The sequence below is a fragment of the Benincasa hispida genome, chromosome 6, assembly GCF_027475165.1.
Source record: "Benincasa hispida cultivar pf3 chromosome 6, pf3_genome.v1.1, whole genome shotgun sequence".
NCBI lineage: Eukaryota > Viridiplantae > Streptophyta > Magnoliopsida > Cucurbitales > Cucurbitaceae > Benincasa > Benincasa hispida.
Window position 1 is genome coordinate 48,502,154 of NC_143483.1, and position 19,152 is coordinate 48,521,305.

General features: G+C 33.4%; 1 protein-coding gene across 1 annotated transcript; it reads left to right on the plus strand.

Moving 5' to 3' along the window:
* Positions 1-1,315: 1,315 nt before the first annotated feature.
* On the plus strand, positions 1,316-3,863 carry LOC120079110 (pollen receptor-like kinase 3). The gene is made up of 2 exons (XM_039033294.2): positions 1,316-2,744; positions 2,827-3,863. Exons 1-2 carry the CDS (start codon positions 1,451-1,453, stop codon positions 3,387-3,389), a joined length of 1,857 nt encoding a protein of 618 aa, XP_038889222.1. The 5' UTR covers positions 1,316-1,450; the 3' UTR covers positions 3,390-3,863.
* Positions 3,864-19,152: the final 15,289 nt, after the last annotated feature.

Consider the following 19,152-nt stretch of genomic DNA (forward strand, 5'->3'; position numbering starts at 1 on the left):
TTTAACAGTAAATGGTTCTCATAAAGAAAAGTGACTATTTCATGGTCCGGTCTTATGCAAACGTTTTTTGCATAGGATGCCCCCAGTCGCATGTCTCCACATGAACAATTTCGAGACCACATAATTTGTATCAGTATACAAAGTGAGCTGCATCCATAGTGTCCCCAGGATGAGATACTCAATCTCATCCATATACTTATAGATTTTTTAGACTATATACTATAATTTGATCATTTTTTATGTCTCTACATAAAATTAAAGTATTCATACTATAGTCATGGGTTCATTATTGAATTTTATAACAAAATGCAATTTCAATAATACTTTTATTGAAAAATAAAATATGTTTCATATATTACGAACTACGAGTTTTAGGACAATCCCAACTACGTGTGGGCTTTTTAGTCATTTACCTATATAACTATCATCGTTAGCTGCTATCAGTGATATTTGACACTAATTTTGTACCATATTCCTAATATATTTATCCTTGTTATATATTTTTTTAAATTATTTTGGTTCTGATTGTTATTTGTGCAACTAACCCAAAAATCAATTAAAAAAAAGGGCACGCTAATACAATGGGCCCTTGGGCCAATACAAAACACAAAGAATGGGCTGACTAATGAATACCACTGGTGGGCTGCCTTAACACTCAACCACATTTATTGCATTCCAACTTGAGATTAACGACTATGAAAATATATTTTTTTTTCCTCAAAAAACTTTAAAAGGGAGAAGGTTACTATCCTCAAATTGGCTCAATCTCTTTTCTCGTTGCTTTTGATGGTTCTCAAGTAGATTGTCTTTTTATTGTTTAGATATTTCTAGTGAAAGAAGAGAGAGCCATTGCTCTCAATCTTCTTTAACATACTTGTCACAATTTCTAATTTAACTAGAAATTTTGACACTTTTTCATTCGATTTCTTTCCTTTTTTAAGCATTAATTATATTTGAATCTGTATCTTTGTATGTGTTTTTTTTTTTTTTTTTTGGATTAATAAATTGTATTGAATACTTAATTTAACATTGATTTAGGATAGCTTGGAGTTATCTTTTCAAAAGAAATTTCGACAATATATCCTATATAGTTTTAGATGGATTTTAGATTTGTGCTTAAGATATCACATATTCACATCTAGATAAAAAAAGAATGATTGATTTTTAAATAATTGGAGAGAAATTAGAGGGATTGATTATTAATAAATAAAATTGTGGGAGGTGTATGGTTGGTGGGTGCACCCAAATGTGGCTGAAAATTTCAGGACAACTGTGGATCACTCCTATTGTTAGAATGTGGTGCAATTATGGAGAAGGATGCATTTTGGAATGCCAAGAATGAGACGAAAAAAAAGGTTGGCCCAACAGAGTCGCAGACAACCACACAATTCTTCGAACAGCGGCTGGTTTGTATCCAGAGGTATTTTCCATTTTCCCTTTTGGCTCTGCAATGGCCGCTGTTGGAATTGTGTTCTTGATCGTCCTTGTAGGGGTTGGTCTACCCGTGTGTTGTCCTTTGTCCGAGAACGAGGCTCTGCTGAAGCTGAAGCAATCCTTCACCCATTCTGAATCCTTGAATTCGTGGAACCCAGACTCAGTGCCCTGCTCGGCTCGATGGACTGGCATCATCTGTAACAGGGGCGTCATCACAGGCCTACATCTCTCCGGCCTCCAACTGTCGGGCAAGATCGACGTGGAAGCTCTCCTCCAGCTTCGGAGCCTTCGAACCATTAGCTTCGTGAACAACAAATTCTCAGGCCCCATTCCGGAATTCAACAAAATCGGGGTTCTCAAGGCCCTCCTCCTCACTGGGAACCACTTCTCCGGGGCTATCCCAAACGATTTCTTTTCGTCCCTGACCTCCCTAAAAAAGGTGTGGCTCTCCTCCAACAACTTCTCCGGAAACATTCCACACTCCCTGTCACAACTCTCCCATTTGATCGAACTCCACCTGGAGAGCAACCAATTCTCGGGGCCTATCCCACAGCTCAAATACGCCTCCATCATAACCTCCCTCGATCTCTCCAACAACAAGCTCGAGGGCCAAATACCCGACACTCTCTCCAAATTCGACGCAAAGGCATTCGCTGGAAACGAAGGCCTCTGCGGGAACCCACTCCCCAAATCTTGCGGCGAGAATGCAGCGCGGATTTCTGAAGAGAAGCCACCTTCTCCTCCTGGGGAATCCCAGGGCAACATTTCCAAGTTGGTAGTGGCATCCTTGATAGCCGTGGCTGTATTTCTCATGGTCTTCTTATTCCTTAGCGCGTCCAAGCGTAGAGATGATGAGTTCAGCGTGCTGGGGAGGGAACAGATGGAGGAGGTGGTGGAGGTGCACGTCCCCAGTTCTGGCCACGACAAGCAGTCCAGTAGAAGAGGAGGCGGGGACTCCAAGAGAGGCTCACAACAGGGGAAGGCCGGGATGAGCGATCTCGTGGTGGTCAATGAAGACAAGGGTACATTTGGGTTGGCGGATTTGATGAAGGCTGCGGCGGAGGTTCTAGGGAATGGTGGCTTGGGTTCCGCCTACAAGGCAGTCATGTCCAATGGGCTATCAGTGGTGGTAAAGAGAATGCGAGAGATGAACAAGCTAGGGAAGGATGGGTTCGATGCGGAGATGAGGCGCCTCGGAAGACTGAGCCATCGGAACATACTAACGCCTTTGGCCTATCATTACAGGAGAGAGGAGAAACTACTGGTGTCAGAGTACATTCCAAAGGGCAGTCTTTTGTATGTGTTGCATGGTATGTAATTAAGATAACAACTGTATAACTAAGTGGCAAGTATGTATTAAAATTAATATATATAATTAATAAATATGAACAGGTGACCGTGGAGCCTGCCATGCGGACCTTAACTGGGCCACCCGGTTAAGGATCGTGCAGGGGATCGCAAGGGGACTGGGGTTCCTCCATTCGGAATTCGCAACCTATGATCTGCCGCATGGGAATCTCAAATCCAGCAACGTTCTTCTAAGCGACAACTATGAACCACTTCTGAGCGACTACGCGTTCCATCCCCTTATCAATCCCAACAATGCGATCCAGGCAATGTTCGCCTATAGATCTCCCGAGTATGCCCAGAGCCAGGAAGTCTCTCCCAAGTCTGATGTTTATTGTCTTGGCATTATCATTCTCGAAATCATGACCAGCAAATTTCCTTCTCAATATCTTACCAATGGCAAGGGTGGCACCGATGTGGTGCAGTGGGTCTCCTCCGCCGTTTCTGAGAAGAGGGAGGCTGAACTCATCGACCCTGAGATTGCAAACGACGCCGATGCACTCGATCGCATGGTCAACCTCCTCACAATCGGCGCGGATTGCACCCACAACAATCCTCAGCAACGGCCCGAAATGAGGGAAGCCATTAGGAGAATAGAAGAGATATGAGTCAGATACAGGAATATTCATTAATTTTAAGCTGCAAATACCTCTTCTTTTTTTTTCTTCTCCTCTTTTTTTTTTCAAGTCCAAACAAAAAAAAAAAAAAAACAAAAAAAAAACAAAAAAAAAACCAACAACAACAAAACACTAAAGAAGCAAAGGAAAAAAACAAAACAAAAAAAACTAATGTGGTAGTAGATACTGGACAGTTTGATTGAAATTTGTGTGTAAGTAAAAATTAATTAAAGTAGAGAAGCGATGGAGCAGGAGGGTAGGAAGAGAGGTTTGTGAGCGTCTCAATCCCCTGCCGGCCGCCGAAAACACGCCACCAGATCATATCTCGGATCGGATCCGCCAGAGACTGCACTGCATGGCTCCGCCTGTTACTGTGAAGATCATTAATGTAAATGCATCACTTCACTTCTGTATTTTTTCGCATGTAAATGAATTTACAACACCTGGGGGGTTGGGATTTGTTAATTAGTTTTTTTTAATCTCTCTCTTTATTCGTTTCTTCAACCGTCATAGAAATCATTCACCGTGTGATTTTGCAGTTCCTCACAATTTCATCATTTTTTTTCTTGAAGTTTCCCCCATAATCATCACCTTCTTATTAAATTAAAGAAAACAATTTAGGTGTTCTAGAAAAAAAAATATTAAAGTAATTTTGAAAGAATCTTAATCATTTTTTTGGTAAAATAGGTTAGAATTGTATCCATCTATATATATATATATACGGTCTAAATCTAATCTAAAATTTAAAATTTAAAAGGTTATGAAAATAAATAAAATAATTTTCTCCCTATTACTCTCACGAGTTTATTAGAATAATAGGGTAGTTTAAAAACGAGAAAATTAAAAGGATATTGTTCTTTTTAGAAACTATTTAGGAAAATATTGTTGTTTTCAAACTATTTGTAAAAATATTGTTTTTTTTTTTTAAAAAATAAGTCGAGGGTTGAAAATTCGACCTATCGACCTTTCTTTCATTTGTATGTCGAACTTTGAACCATCGACCTTGCTGTTCCTAACATTTAATTATCATTCCGGAGACCTTCCTCTATCAAAACATCGTATTTCTAAATTTTCATAAGGTCTCTTGGAATTCCTTCCAAAACTTGTAGAATAATTTTTACGGATTTTATCATCTCAGTAAGTCTGACTAAATAACGAGCTAATGAATCTCCTTCTTTTTGCCATTGAACTTCCCAATCAAATTCGAAAGTGAGATTATGAGAGAGAGCGAGATTTTGAGCAAGAGCGAGAGCGAAATAGCTAGATTTTGATAGGGAGAGAATACCGTACAAATTTCTCTCTTTTTTTTTTTTTTCCTTTTTAATTATTACACATTCCACCTTCTTCTTTCTAATCTTTTTTTTTTCTTTTTTTCTTTTTTCTTTTTCATTTTATAAAAACAAAATTTAAAAATATTTTATTATTATTGAAACACTAAAAAGAATAAATTAAAAAAATAATAACTCATAAAAATAAAAAAATGTTAATTAAATATCTCATTTATATAAAAATAATTACAAAAATCAATGTGTCCCACAAGGTGGACGTCGTCGATTTCGAGCTGGTTGTCGTCGTCAACTTCGAACTTGAGGTTGCTCGGGTTCTTCTTGATGTTGCTCTGGTACCTCTGCAAGCGCTTCATAATATAAATATTCATTATGCTCTCCACGGCCCCGACCATGTCCATGCACGTATGAAGACGAAGGATTAGTCTTTGAGTTATAATGTCCTGAACCAAATGCTAGCATCATCATCATCAGACTAATATAATCAGTTTGACTCTACGTCTGCGTCATAGGGGGCAACTCTTCCACATTATGTGCAACCTCATCAAACTCATTCTCTTCCCGAACAGGTCCTCTACGTCTAAGAGCTGGTGGAGGAACAATAGGTATATCGTACATATAATGAATTTCCTCCATATAGCTTTGGTTGTCATTACATATAGCAAGAACCTGGTTCGGATTATTCGCAACTTCACAGAGTCTACTGTTGTTCGATCTCTGTGAATTATAAAACAATTAGACAATATTCATTCATTTACCAGATGACCCACAGCTGCTCCTGGACGAGTGACGTAGCGCCTTGGGATAATATTATACCAATGAATATATTCTGAAGTGACATCTATGTCAAACGGTTCAAGAGAAACCCCCACTGCAATAAACCTTGCACGTAGTGCCATCGTACTATCAAATGTGCAACTTTTTCGGACCAATCTCCAGTCCTTAGGTCAATATCATGTAGTACGGGTTCAGTACTACAAGGCGATGGGACATCCTGCTAAAAATCGAATTGTCTCATCACTCAGGAAGATGCCACTCACCAATGTGAAAACATATGAGAGGACTCATCGTCCGCCATATGTTTTGACCATTTGTACAAAAATTAGGCAAAGTATGCACAATAATTTTATACGGCTCCCAAATAACTTGAAACACAAAATATTATATTAGAGAATATTAAAGACAAATACAATAAAAATGTGGATCAAATAATTAATTAGGTTTAGTGTAATGTACTTGTTCAGGTTGAAGCAGATCAAACATGTATCTATATTGGTTGACTACATGTGTGGCTATCTTAGTCACACAAAATTTGTCTCTCCACCTAAAATTTTAAATTGATAATTTAGAATTTAAATTAACTAGATCAGTGATATAAAAATTAAATTGAATTAAAACAACATACCGAGAACCGTAGGCTCGTCCAACTAACTGAGCTCTGATAGATTTGTCGTCATCCACCTATATCTGAATCCTCCATCACGTGCTTGAGTCCATTGCTCTAAACTAACGTTGTCAAAAAAACTTAGACAACTCCGATTTATTCCTTTAATATCTTTAATTGCTTTGTTGAACTTTTGAATTTGAAACTGACACCCGATACGATAAACATAATTTTTCAATGAATTAAATTTATACTTTTTATTGAAGTTGCTGATGATATGTCATAAGCAGAAACGATGGTGACATTTCGATCCCGTCCAACCATTTGCTGGATTGTTCACTACTGCAATTATATCAGCATGTCGATCTGAAATTAAACACACCTCTTCGTGTGTTACAATATCTCTCAGGTGTTTCATACTTAGTGATCTCGAACAAGCCATCATACCGAGCGGTACTGTTCATGTAACAAGTGGCAAGCATTCGCATTACATGCTTTCATTTTATGACCGTTTGCTCATATTTTAACATGAACTACGAAGATTTTATTAAGGACTACTACAAATTGTCAACGTATGCTGAATGTTACTCTCCTCAATTTCAACCTATACTGCATGAAGATTACTGGATCACGTACCCTAATATGCCCGTCTTACATCCTGATCCATCGTTATTGAGAAGACTTGGTAGACCGAAAAGTTCACGTTATCACAACGAGATGGATTGGACTAAACCAGCCACTCGATAACGATGTGGATTTTGTAACTAGTTAGGACATAATCGAAGGAAGTGTCCTTGGTTACTAAGATAGGCTCCAGATAGTTAGGGATTGAATAATAAATAATTTTTTTTATTATATATTCATTTTATTGTATATTCAATTTTTTTTATAATAATCTACTATATATATATATATATATATATTTGTAATCCATAAAGTTTTACATTATAATAATCTAATATATTCAATTTTTTGTCTAATGATTATTCAATTATAATATAATAATCTAATATATTCAATTTGTTATCTAATGATTATTTAATTAAAGTATAATAATCTAATATATTCAATTTATTGTTTAATGATTATTCAATTATAGTATAATAACTAATATATTCAATTATAGTCTATTGATTATTCAATTATAGTATGATTATTAGCTTTTTTTTTTCTTTTTTAAATATATTTCTATGGAAAGTTCAAATAAAGTGAAGAGTCTCGCTCTCTCCTAAGATCTCGCTCTCTCCTAAAATCTCACTCTCTCATTCTCGCTCTCACTCAATATCTCGCTCTCTCTGTTATTGTTGTTATTTTTCCATTAATGATTACTAGCTTTCATTTTTTCTGAAGCAATCACAAACACTTTTTTTATTATGGATCTACTACCAGAAACTCAATGCGTAATCTTAGCATTCAATGTGTTTCCTGAATAATCTCATTTTCAATTATTCAACCATTTCATTTTACCAAGTTCAATGTTAGTCAAATTAACCAATATAAACTAAATCTCGCTCTCTCCAACATTCTCGCTTTGAATCTCGCTCTCTCCTAAAATCTCGCTTTGAATCTCGCTCTCTCCTTAATCTGCTTCAACCAACTTATCTCCTTAATCGCTTTGAAGTTTCGACATGTGTGTAACCTTCGACAACCTAATATACAAAATTTTGTTTGTAGACAAAGCTAATTCGGAATTGTCTTTCATTCCAAGGCATAACTTGTATCCATGCGCTTCATATTTGCTTGGAGTTCGCTCTTAGAAATATAGCCATCCCCACCCTCTCACGTCAATCCCACAAGCCTCCGTCTAATTCGAAATGATAAAAAATGCATAGGTTGTTAGAAGCAGCTCGAGTACACAGATACATATAGTATACCATGTCCTTACTTTATTTCCTCTATGAGGGAAAAAAAATAATAAACCTGTAATCTCGAGGGTGGATGTGTGTCGAAACTTCAACCTTCGACAACCTAAGCGAGATTCGCGAGATTTTCGAGGGTTGAAGTTTCAGCCTATGTATTGTTTCCAAGTTTTTCTTTGTTCATCGAGTTCTCAACGTTCGACCTCCACATTAGTTGAGTTCTCAACGTTCGACCTCTAGCTTTGAATTTCCAAAACAACAATATTTCTTTAATAAGTTTCAAAACAACAATATTTCTTTAATAAGTTTTGAAAACAACAATATTAATATTAAAGGTCTATTTAAAAACTATTTAGAAAAAATAAGTATTTTTGAAATAAATTAGGAAAAATGTGTAGTTTTTTTTAATCTCTTATGAGACGCATTCCCTTCAAAATTTGTGCCCATTAAGAAAAACTACGGAAGTTTGCGTAGAAGTGAACTTAATCATTTTATATATTTTTTGCATATATAAATAACTGTAGCTGATTCAAAACACTAGTATCTTAGCTTGGAATGGTGGTAGCATCACGTTTTTCTTCCTACCCTACCTGAGTACAAGACCAACACCTTGTGGTTCTTTTTTTTTTTCCAATTCTTTTTAAATGATCAATCTTATATATATGAATTTTTTATTTAATTTTATACTAATTCAATTATAATAATTTAGTAGGATAGGTAGTTAAATTATAATAAGAAGTTATAATTAATACTACTAAAAAAAAGTTATAATTAATGTATCAAGTTTTAGAATTTTTATTAAAAAAAACAATGGTTAAAGTGAATTTACTCAACAATAATTGATAGATCTTTTATCCTAAGAGATTCAGTTGTCCATCATCTTTTTTTAGTATGTCCGATAACTATCTTTATACATTGAATAACTATATCTTAATATGTTAGAGTGATTGCATTTTCAATATTCACTAGATTAAAACTACAATGTTCTTACTCATAACTTGAAGATTAAAAACTATTCAAATTCAAAATGTTTTCTTTTTTTTTTTTTAAAAAAAAAACATTAATTCCAAATCCAATTTTAAAATTTTAACAGAAATAAATTTAGTTTGAACATAAAAAACAAATAAAGAAACATAAATAAATAAATAAAAAGAGAAGAAATAAAGATAGGTTGGGAATTATTTTTAAGAAAAAGATAGGTTGGGAATTATTTTTAAGAAAAAGATAGGTTGGGAATTAATTTATAGAAAGATAAGTTGGGAATTAAAAATAATAATAAATAATAAATAATAAATTAAAAAAAAAAAAGTGCCGACCCTTAACCGCAGCACTTATAAGTTGAAAAAAAAAAAAAAAAAAAAATCCTATTCACCTACAATTTTTTAAAATGAGCTGTTTTTTTTTTCCTCTCTCTCTCGAAAACGCTATTTATCCTATTAACCCCTAAATCATGTTTAAAAGAAAAAAAATCATATCTAAAATCTAAAACGACTATGAAAATAAATAAATAAAACTTCTCTATTACTCTAAATCATGTAAAAAAAATCGCATAAATCACATTAAAAAAATAGAAAAATCTATTAACTATATAAATCTAATCTAAAATCTAAAGAAAAATATTTAGATGTATTTCGTACTGGACTCATATTTGTACATTCCACTAAATTGTCCAATCATTATTTGTCACATAACAAAAATTTTTAAAATTTTTTTAATTCCTTTTATTTGTGTGTGATGAGAGTGGGATGTATGACCAAGTATATTGTTCTAAAATCTAAATCGGGTTGCTGAAATAAAATATAATCATGATTTAAATTCTAATTTTTTCTATAAATGGTTAAATTAACCCTATTTTCAAGTAACTCTTCTCACTCTCTTTTTTCTTTTCTTTTCAATTTTAATTAAATTTTATTAATTTGCACTCTCTAATATTTTTCTTTTCATTTTTTTTAGAAATTTTGTTTGTAATATATATATATATATATTGTTGGGAATGTCCTAAAACTCACGGTTCGTAATCATGGAAACATATTCTATTTATCAATAAAAGTATTATTGAAATTGCATTTTGTTATAAAATCCAATAAACGAATCCATGACTATAGTATGAATACTTTAACTTTATGTAGAGACAAAAAAGAAGATCAAGTTATAGTACATAGCCAAAAAAGTCTATAAGTATATGGATGAGATTGGGTACATCATCTTGGGGATATATGGATGCGACTTCCTTTGTATATTGATACAAACGACGTGATCCCGAAATTATTCATGTGGAGCCATGCGTGTGGGGGCATCCTATGCAAAAGATGTTTGCATAAAATCGAACCACGAAATAGTCACTTTTCTTCACAACGACCGTTTACTGTTAAAACTAACGGTTTTAATTCGATGATTTAGGGTAACTCGATCTCAATATTGAGCTAACTATGAACTCCTGCTTATTCAGAATTATCCTTTGATCTATATAGGTGAGAGTAGTTCAACAACACATCTCAACAAGCCTCCCATTTGGGGATAAGACCGGATAAATAGCTGAAGACATAGTCCTGCAAGATGAAATTCTCTCCTACCCGTTTTAGGGTTAGCATATAGGTTGTTCCTTGATTCCTAGTCTTGAACAAATGGGTCACTCCCTCTCATGATCGAGAGGGACATGGTTTATTAGTTGGACTAGAAACCAATTGTTCAATAAAGGATCAATGGTTATTTAAGAGCAAAATGTATTTACAGGGGTAAAACGATAATTTTGATCTAAATGTAAATACAAACGATCTGTGAAGGATCAACTTACTGATCATGGTTAAATCAAGTTGACAGAAATATATCTACAGAGAGAAGAGTACAACCATCGAGCTGTAGTGATATGTCTCGGTGGTTAATGAATATTGATTAATTCGGGTTAAAGAGTTTAACTGATTAATCTCAAATCATTGGAGCTTGTGATCTATAGGTCTGTGAAATTCCTCTACTAGCTCGTAAAAGATTAAACATTAGATTAGAAAATTGAATGAATTTGAAATGTTCCAATTCGAAATTAGGGTTTGAATTTGAAATATTCAAGTTCAATTTAGAGTTTGGATAATTATATTCGATATAATTAAATGTTTAAATTTATCGAAATTAAACGTAATTAGAGATTTTAAAATATTTAAATATTGATTACATAAATAAGATTCATGTTTGAATTAGGTGTTTTATTAATTTAATATATGATATTAAATTATTATTTAATTAAATAATTAAATTTATTTAATTAACTAATTAAAATTAAATCAAATTTTTTATATTCAATTTATAGAAATTAAATTAAGATTAAATTTTTTCTTAAATTAAATCATTTTAAATTGAAAAATGGACATATTAGTGGAATTGTCCAAGATTTCAATTTAATAGTGGATTAATCTATATTTCAACACCTAGGTCACTCACTTAGTGCTAATTGAAGTGTCAATTAGCTTAATGAATGAATGTTTGCATGCTTGAGCTTATTATACTTCATTTTTCAGAAATTTGAAGTTTATGTATTCTGAATTTTTGAGATTTTTTCAGCCAAACTATTTTACTCCCAAGCTCTCCAAAATCCACCTAAATTCCTCTCAATTCTGAGTTTCCACCACTCAATCCAATGCCGAGAATAGTAGAGAAGATTTTCTTGGTGGTCTACTGAAGAAATTGAAGGTTAATTTTGTGGATTAAGCAAGGGGCAAGTGGAAATATTCAAAGGTATACACAATGAAACCCTCTTTCTGTTAAAAAAAAAAATTGTTTCAGCATGCTTTTGACTCAAATTAAGTGTAATTAGAGTTTAATGATTCTGTTAACTTCTATTTTATGCATCTTTACTTATATATCTATATATATAGGATTTTTTGTCCTAAAACTCGTGGTTTGTAAAGAATAAACTCATTCTGTAAATCAATAAAGTTGTTATTAAAGTTTGATTCAATAAAGTTGTATTGAATATATGAATTGCTTATTTCGTTTTAGAAATAAATCCAATAAACTAAAAGATCCATGACTATTACATGAGTACTTGAACTTTATGTGGATACATAAGAGTGGATAAGGTTCGAGTAAATAGTCTAAATGATCTACAGTATATGAATAAGGTTGGGTGCTTATTCTGGTAACACTATCGAATGCGGCCCACTCTGTAGTTGTTACAATTTGTTGTAAGGTGCTATAAACGAAGTGATCCTGGTTTGTTCATGTATTGACATGAGGAGTGAGGGCGTCTTATGTAATGAGTTTGCATAAGATTGGATCAAAAAATAGGTCACTCTTACTTTATAACGTTGTTTACGGTTTAAGATTGACTATTTCGTTTAGATGACCTAGGTAACTCGATCGTAATCCTGAGCTAACTATGAACTCCTATTTATTTGGGATTATCCTTAGATTTACATAGGTGAGAGTTGACTCAACAACGCCGACTCAATAAGCCTCCTATTTAAGGGGTAAGACTGGCTAGATAGCTGGGGACATAGGGTGTAAGACGGAATTCACGCCTACCCAGTTGAGGGGTAGAAGAAAGGTTGTTCTCTTAAGTGCTGAATCCAAGTCTTGAACAATGGGCCCCACATTCTCATTGGCTCGAGAGGGATCCGGTTTAGTGATTGGATCACAAACCAATTGTTCATTAGAGGATCAATGGAACTTAAGGAGCAAAACATAATTTCGGGGGTAAAATAGCATTTAACCCAACCGTTATTACGAACAACCTGTGAATGGTTGACTTACTGATTATGGTTAAATCAAGTGGACATAAATATATCTACAAAGAGTGCAACTATCAAGCTAAAGTGGTTTGACTCGATAGTTAACGAATATTGGTGAATTCGGTCTAAAGAGTTTTGGCCAATTAATCTCAAATCGGTGGAGCTCATGATTTGTAGGTTTATAAGGTCCCTCTACTAACTCATAAAACATGAACATATTGAATTAGTAAATTGAATGAATTTGGAATGATATCAATTTGAAGTGTTCAAATTGAATTTCAATATGAAATGTTCAAATTAAATTTAGGGTTTGACTTTGAATAGTTCATATTCAAATTAGGATTTGTATAATTATATTCGATATAATTAATTAACGTTTAATTTATCGAAATTGAATGAAATTGGAGAGTTTATAATATTTTAAATATTGATTTAAATATCAATTACATGTATAGGATTCATGTTTAAAATTAGGTGTGTGATTAATTTAATATTTGATATTAAATTGTTATTTAATTAATTAAATATGTTTAATTAATTAAAATCAAATTAATTTTCAATTTAATTCAATTTGAAAAATTGGATTTTTGAATTTGATTAATTTAGAATTAATTAAATCATATTTTAGTCTGCTCGCCCGTGCACCCGCCCCATGCCCACCAAGCCATGCAACACCCCAGCCAAGCCATGCGGCACCCCAGCAAGCCACCGCGTTTTTTCGTGACGGAATGCTCGCGCACGAAAAATAATTAAAATTAGAAATTGAAAATGAAAATGAAAATTAATTTAACTTAATTGAGTTAGTGGAATTATCCACAATTTGGTGAATTAATTCATAATTCAACACCTAGCCATAACTTGCAAGTGAAAATTGAAGTGACATTGATCAATGCCTCAGTACTTCCATGAAGATGATACATAAAACTCTCAAAATTGCTGTTGAAGAAAATGAGGGTTTGCTGAAAAATCAGTTTTTTTAAGCAAAGAATGTTCTTCACCTGAAACCGGTTCTCTTCAATCTTGAGTTCCAACACTCAAATTCAAGGCTGAGAATAGTAGAGAAGATCTCTTGGTGTTCACAGAAGATTTAGAATTGAGAATCGTGAGAAGCAGCTTAGATCGGAGAGGAATTCTTCAAAGGTATGTGTTTCTTGAAACCATCTTATTACCTTATGAATATGCTTATTTTGATGTCAAAATTAAGAAATTAGAATGTTTAATGATCCTATTTTCTTCTGCTGCGTGTTTCTGTATTCCAACAAAATTTCACATTATTATTTTTCTTCTTTAAGCTTTATTTTAGTAGTAGGCATTACCACACAAAAGTTTTATTAAAGTATCTCTCATCTAGGTCTTGAAGGATATATCACATTTGTCTCTATTTTTTGTTTAACATATGTTTTTTTTAAACATATGTCCTCTTTTTATATATATATATATATATATATATATATTAATTTCACATTATTATTTTTCTTCTTTAAGCTTTATTTTAGTAGTAGGCATTACCTCACAAAATTTTTATTAAAGTATCTCTCATCTAGGTCTTGAAGGATATATCACATTTGTCTCTATTTTTTGTTTAACATATGTTTTTTTTTAAACATATGTCCTCTTTTTCAAAAAAAAGTATACGCTTTTGTACTTTTTTTCTATACAGACAAACTCACTTATTGATCCTCATTTGAAAAGGTGGAGAAAAAGATCTTGTTTGTTAGGTTCAAGAAATTTGTCAAGGTTCAAAGATTGACAGAGTGACACATTTGTCTCTATTTTTTGTTTAACATATGCTTTTTTTTAAACATATGTCCTCTTTTTTTAAAAAAAGTATATGCTTTTGTACCTTTTTTCTATACAGACAAACTCACTTATTGATCCTCACTTGAAGAGGTGGAGAAGATCTTATTTTTTAGGTTCAAGAAATTTGTCAAGGTTCAAAGATTGACAGAGTGACAAAGAAGAAAATGATTGAATTTTTTATGATTTTTTTTTTCGTTTTATAATTTTTGTAAATGTTCACTAATGGGTGAGTTTATGATACTCTACTATTTTTTACATGCTTTTGTTATTTTTTCTCTTTTCAAATTTATTGTAATATACATCAATTCATCTATGTATAATTTTGAAATAATTTATAAAATCAAAATTAAGTTTAAAATCAAGAGCAAGATTGTAAATCTACAAAAAAAAAAAAAAAAAGTTTAAGGGTTATGGATGCATAAATAATAATAATAATTTTTGGTTTAAATTAAATTTAAAAAATAAAAGGAAAAATTGCACAAAATAAAACTATGGAGTTTGTTACCATCACAAACACAAACTTTGAAATTGATCAATTAACCCCCAAAGTTTATTAAGTGTTGTAGTCATGTCCTTGTGTTGGTTGATCTTCAATTAGAAAAGGGCAAAATTGCCATTCACCAAATTTCCCCCCCTTCCTAAAAACCTTCTCCAACACTATGCCCTAAAAAACCTTTCCATATTCGCTGCAAATCAAGTCGTCTAAGCTTCCGTCACTCCCTCTGTCGCACCTATATAGTGAATCCTCCCTTTGTTCAGTTAAAGAAGAAGACGGGAGGACTACTCGATGAATTCTTCACACACTAACACTATTACCAATTATCCAAAGAATATTTACAGGAAAATCCCTAATTTGAAATGAGCAAGAAAAACTAAAAACAATGATTAGACATATACAAATGACATACAGAGAGTGGAGCATTTCTAACCATCAGGATTCCTTCTTAACAAAATTTGTTGCGCCAATTATTTGAGTATCAACTAACATGGACTTAGTGATTGTATTAGATTTTTCTGACTTGGCAGTCTTGCCATTGTTGACTGAGCAGTCTTCATTGCTATCCTTAATATCCCCCCTCAAACGAGAGAGGAGAGCAACAACCTGGAGTTTGGTCCGAAGATTGAAGAATTGTGAATGTGTGAGAGTTTTGGTGAGGTAATCGGCAATCTGATCTGAAGAGGGGACATACCTCACATCTAAGCTGCCTTTGAGGACTTGATCTTGTATAAAGTGAACATTGATTTTGATATACTTCGTACGAGCGTGAAAGATGGGGTTGACAACAAAAGCACCAGTATTTAAGTTGTCACAACATAGGATTGACTTAGTTTTCCTCATAATGCCTATTTCGTTCAAAAGTTGTTGGAGCTAGATTATTTCAATTGAAGCATGAGCCAAGGCTCGATATTCAAACTCGGTGCTCAATTGAGCGACCACAAATTGCTTTTTGGAGGACCAGGACACAAGGCTACTGCTAAGGAACACATAGTAGGCAACTATGGACTTTCGGTCATCTATGTTGGTGGCCCAATCAACATCTAAAAATGTTGAGATTGAGAGATTAGAGCTGGACGAAGTGTACAAACCAAATTGTTTTGTGTCGTTGAGATAATGAAGTACTTTTTTTACAGCTTGCCAGTAGACATCAGTGTGACATTTGAGGAATCGACTTAACTAATTTATAATATACATAATATTAGGTCTTGTGTTTGTCAAGTATTGGAGTGCCTCAACTGTACTTCGATATATAAACATATAAGTGAGTGGAGGTGCCATAAGTCAAAGATAAGTGTTTGTTCATAACACTTGGTGAGGGAGCAGCCTTGTGTTGGGATTGGTGTCCTTAATCTCTTGTATTCTCGTAGTGTGTAAACATTGTATAAATAAATTGTTATTAACAAAATAATTTTTATTTTATGAGCATACACTCAATCCAATAAACTAAGATCTTAGGTTATTTTATATAATTTAAACAAGTATGTAGATATGTATGGATGAATCTTGTTTAAATAATAACTTAAACAGTCTGTAGTAGATAGATAAGGCTGGATACCTTATCTTGGTGACACTACGAATACGACCCGTTTTGTAGATGTTACAAGTATTGTAAAGTGCTACAAATGATCTGATCCTGATCATTCATATGGAGAAATGTGAGTGGGGGTATCCTATACAAAGAGTTTGTATAAGACCGGACAATGAAATAGTTAGTCTCATTATATAACACCGTTATGTAGAGACTTATATTTCACCAGGATGATCATGGGTAACATGACCTGAATCCTGAGTAGTTGTGAACTCTTGCTCAAAGACAGTCCTTTGATTTATATGGGTGAGGGTGGCCAGATTGCTAACTCAATAAGCTTACAATTTTGGAGATTCGTCTAATTGAGGAGCTGGGAACACAGCTACATAAACTCCTTCCCTGATGTCGGAATAAATAGATAAAATCTCCCTTAAGGACTGATTCCGGGGCTTGAACAATGTGGCCACACCCTCTTCTAGCATGAGAGAGACTTGATCATAGTTGGACTATGATTTATTGTCCATTAGAGGAATCAATGGTACTTAAGGAGTTAGATGTAACTATTGGGGAAAAACGGTAATTTTGGCCTAGTTGTACTTACGAGCAATTTGTGAAGGGTCATCCCGCTGTTAGTTGGTTATATCCAATGGACACAGAAATATATTTGTAGTGCAAAGAGTGTAACTGTCGGTCTTTAGTGGAATGACCAATAATTAATGGAAGTTTGGTAATTTAATTAGACAGTTTAATTAAATATCTAAGTACCATTGGAGCTTCAATCTACAGGTCTATAAGGTTTCCTCTGTAGCTCAACATGGATTTATTTAAGAATTAATTTTGAATTAATTTGAATTGTTCAAATTAATTGAGAGAATTAATTATATGTGATATAATTAATATAATGTATTTGCTACATTATATTATAAAGTATTTTGAGAGGCATTTGAATATGATTCAAATACTAATTATATGAATGAGATTCATATAATTAAATTTAATGTAAATATGATTTATATTCAATACCATAATCAGTTTAGAGGAATTAAATATTTGAATATGATTTGAATATTAATTATATGAATGAGATTCACATAATTGAATTTAATATAAATATGATTTATATTAAATATCATGTAATGTTGAGAGAAAATAAACTATAGGACATATTGTATTTGATACAATATAAAACTATAGGTTATATGTTGTATTTGATATAACATATAGTATATATGTATATAATAAGGTGGTTATTATATATATATATATATATTGACGGAAATCGGAAGCAAGATTTCCATGAGATATGGAACAAGACTATTCCAAATTACAATCATGAATGAACATATATTTATAGTCGACTTCAAACCAGCGGTTATATAATTCATACAGAGAAATTACAGCATGAAAAACTATAATGAATAGAAAGCAACTTACGTACATATGAAGATGCGTCTCCATGCTCTATTGTGCGATCGAACAATCAGCAACCTCGAACGCTCAATCTACACGACCGCAACATAGCACGAACTCTTCGCACTCGTCCTCAATGATCTCCTTGACTCCTCCGCAACACGAACGATCTCCACAACACCACGAATAGCCTCTAGAAAACCTCGATGGTGTCGAGTTGAGTTTGACACTACCAATAAGGTTACCTTGGTATTCTCGGTGTGAAAATTCAGAGGGTGGGCTTTGTTCGGATTTGGTATGAGGAAGAAGAAGGAGAAAACACCGATCGCGTACACGATTGGGTAAGTGAGAGATGGCGGAGGCCTATAGTATAGGTTGATGCCCAATCGTTTAGATAAAGCTAAGCGATCGTCTAGCAAAAGCTATGCGATTGTTTAGCTCATCGTTTAGCTCGTTCTGTCGCCTACGAACTTTACATGATCGTTTATCTTGGGCCAGCGATCATATAGCAAAACTATGTGATCGTTTAGTAAATACTGCACAATCGTTTAGCTTACCATTGCACGATCATTTAGCTCGCCCAGCCGTCGTTTAGTAAATCTGAATTTACTTGACGATTTCGTGAGTTTCTTTTGCGCGGAGAGAACACTCAAAACTTTTTCTATCGTTTGTTATACTTCTCTTGAAAAAATAGGAAAACCATTTTCCTTTTAAACTCACGGTTACCATGATTCAATAACTACCCACTACTTTGGTTATTTAAAAGAAAAAGAACTAATTATCCAATAATTAATATTATTATAAATATAAATGATAACCGACTTATCATACTGTATTTATAACCTATAGTTTTAATATTTCATCTCATGAAACATATAAACCATAGTTCTTTTTCTATTCCATGGTACTTAATGTAAATCTCATTTACATCAATCCTCCACTAGATGTATCTCATACATCAAACCGATTATATCATATATAATTAAAATACCTCTTGTCAATTTGAACATTTCAAATCAACACCAAGAACTGATCCTCAACTGAATCCATTGAGCTACCATGGACCTGTAGCTCGAAGCTCCAACGGTACGTGAATAACTGACTAAACTCTTTAGTCATGGGATCCACCATCCGTTAACTGCTAGGCACCTCACTCAAAACCGACAGGTGAACTCTCCTTACCACATATATATCATGTGTCCATCTTAACCAATTAGCAGTGCGACAACCCTTCACAGATCACTTGTAAGTATAGCTGGGTCAATAA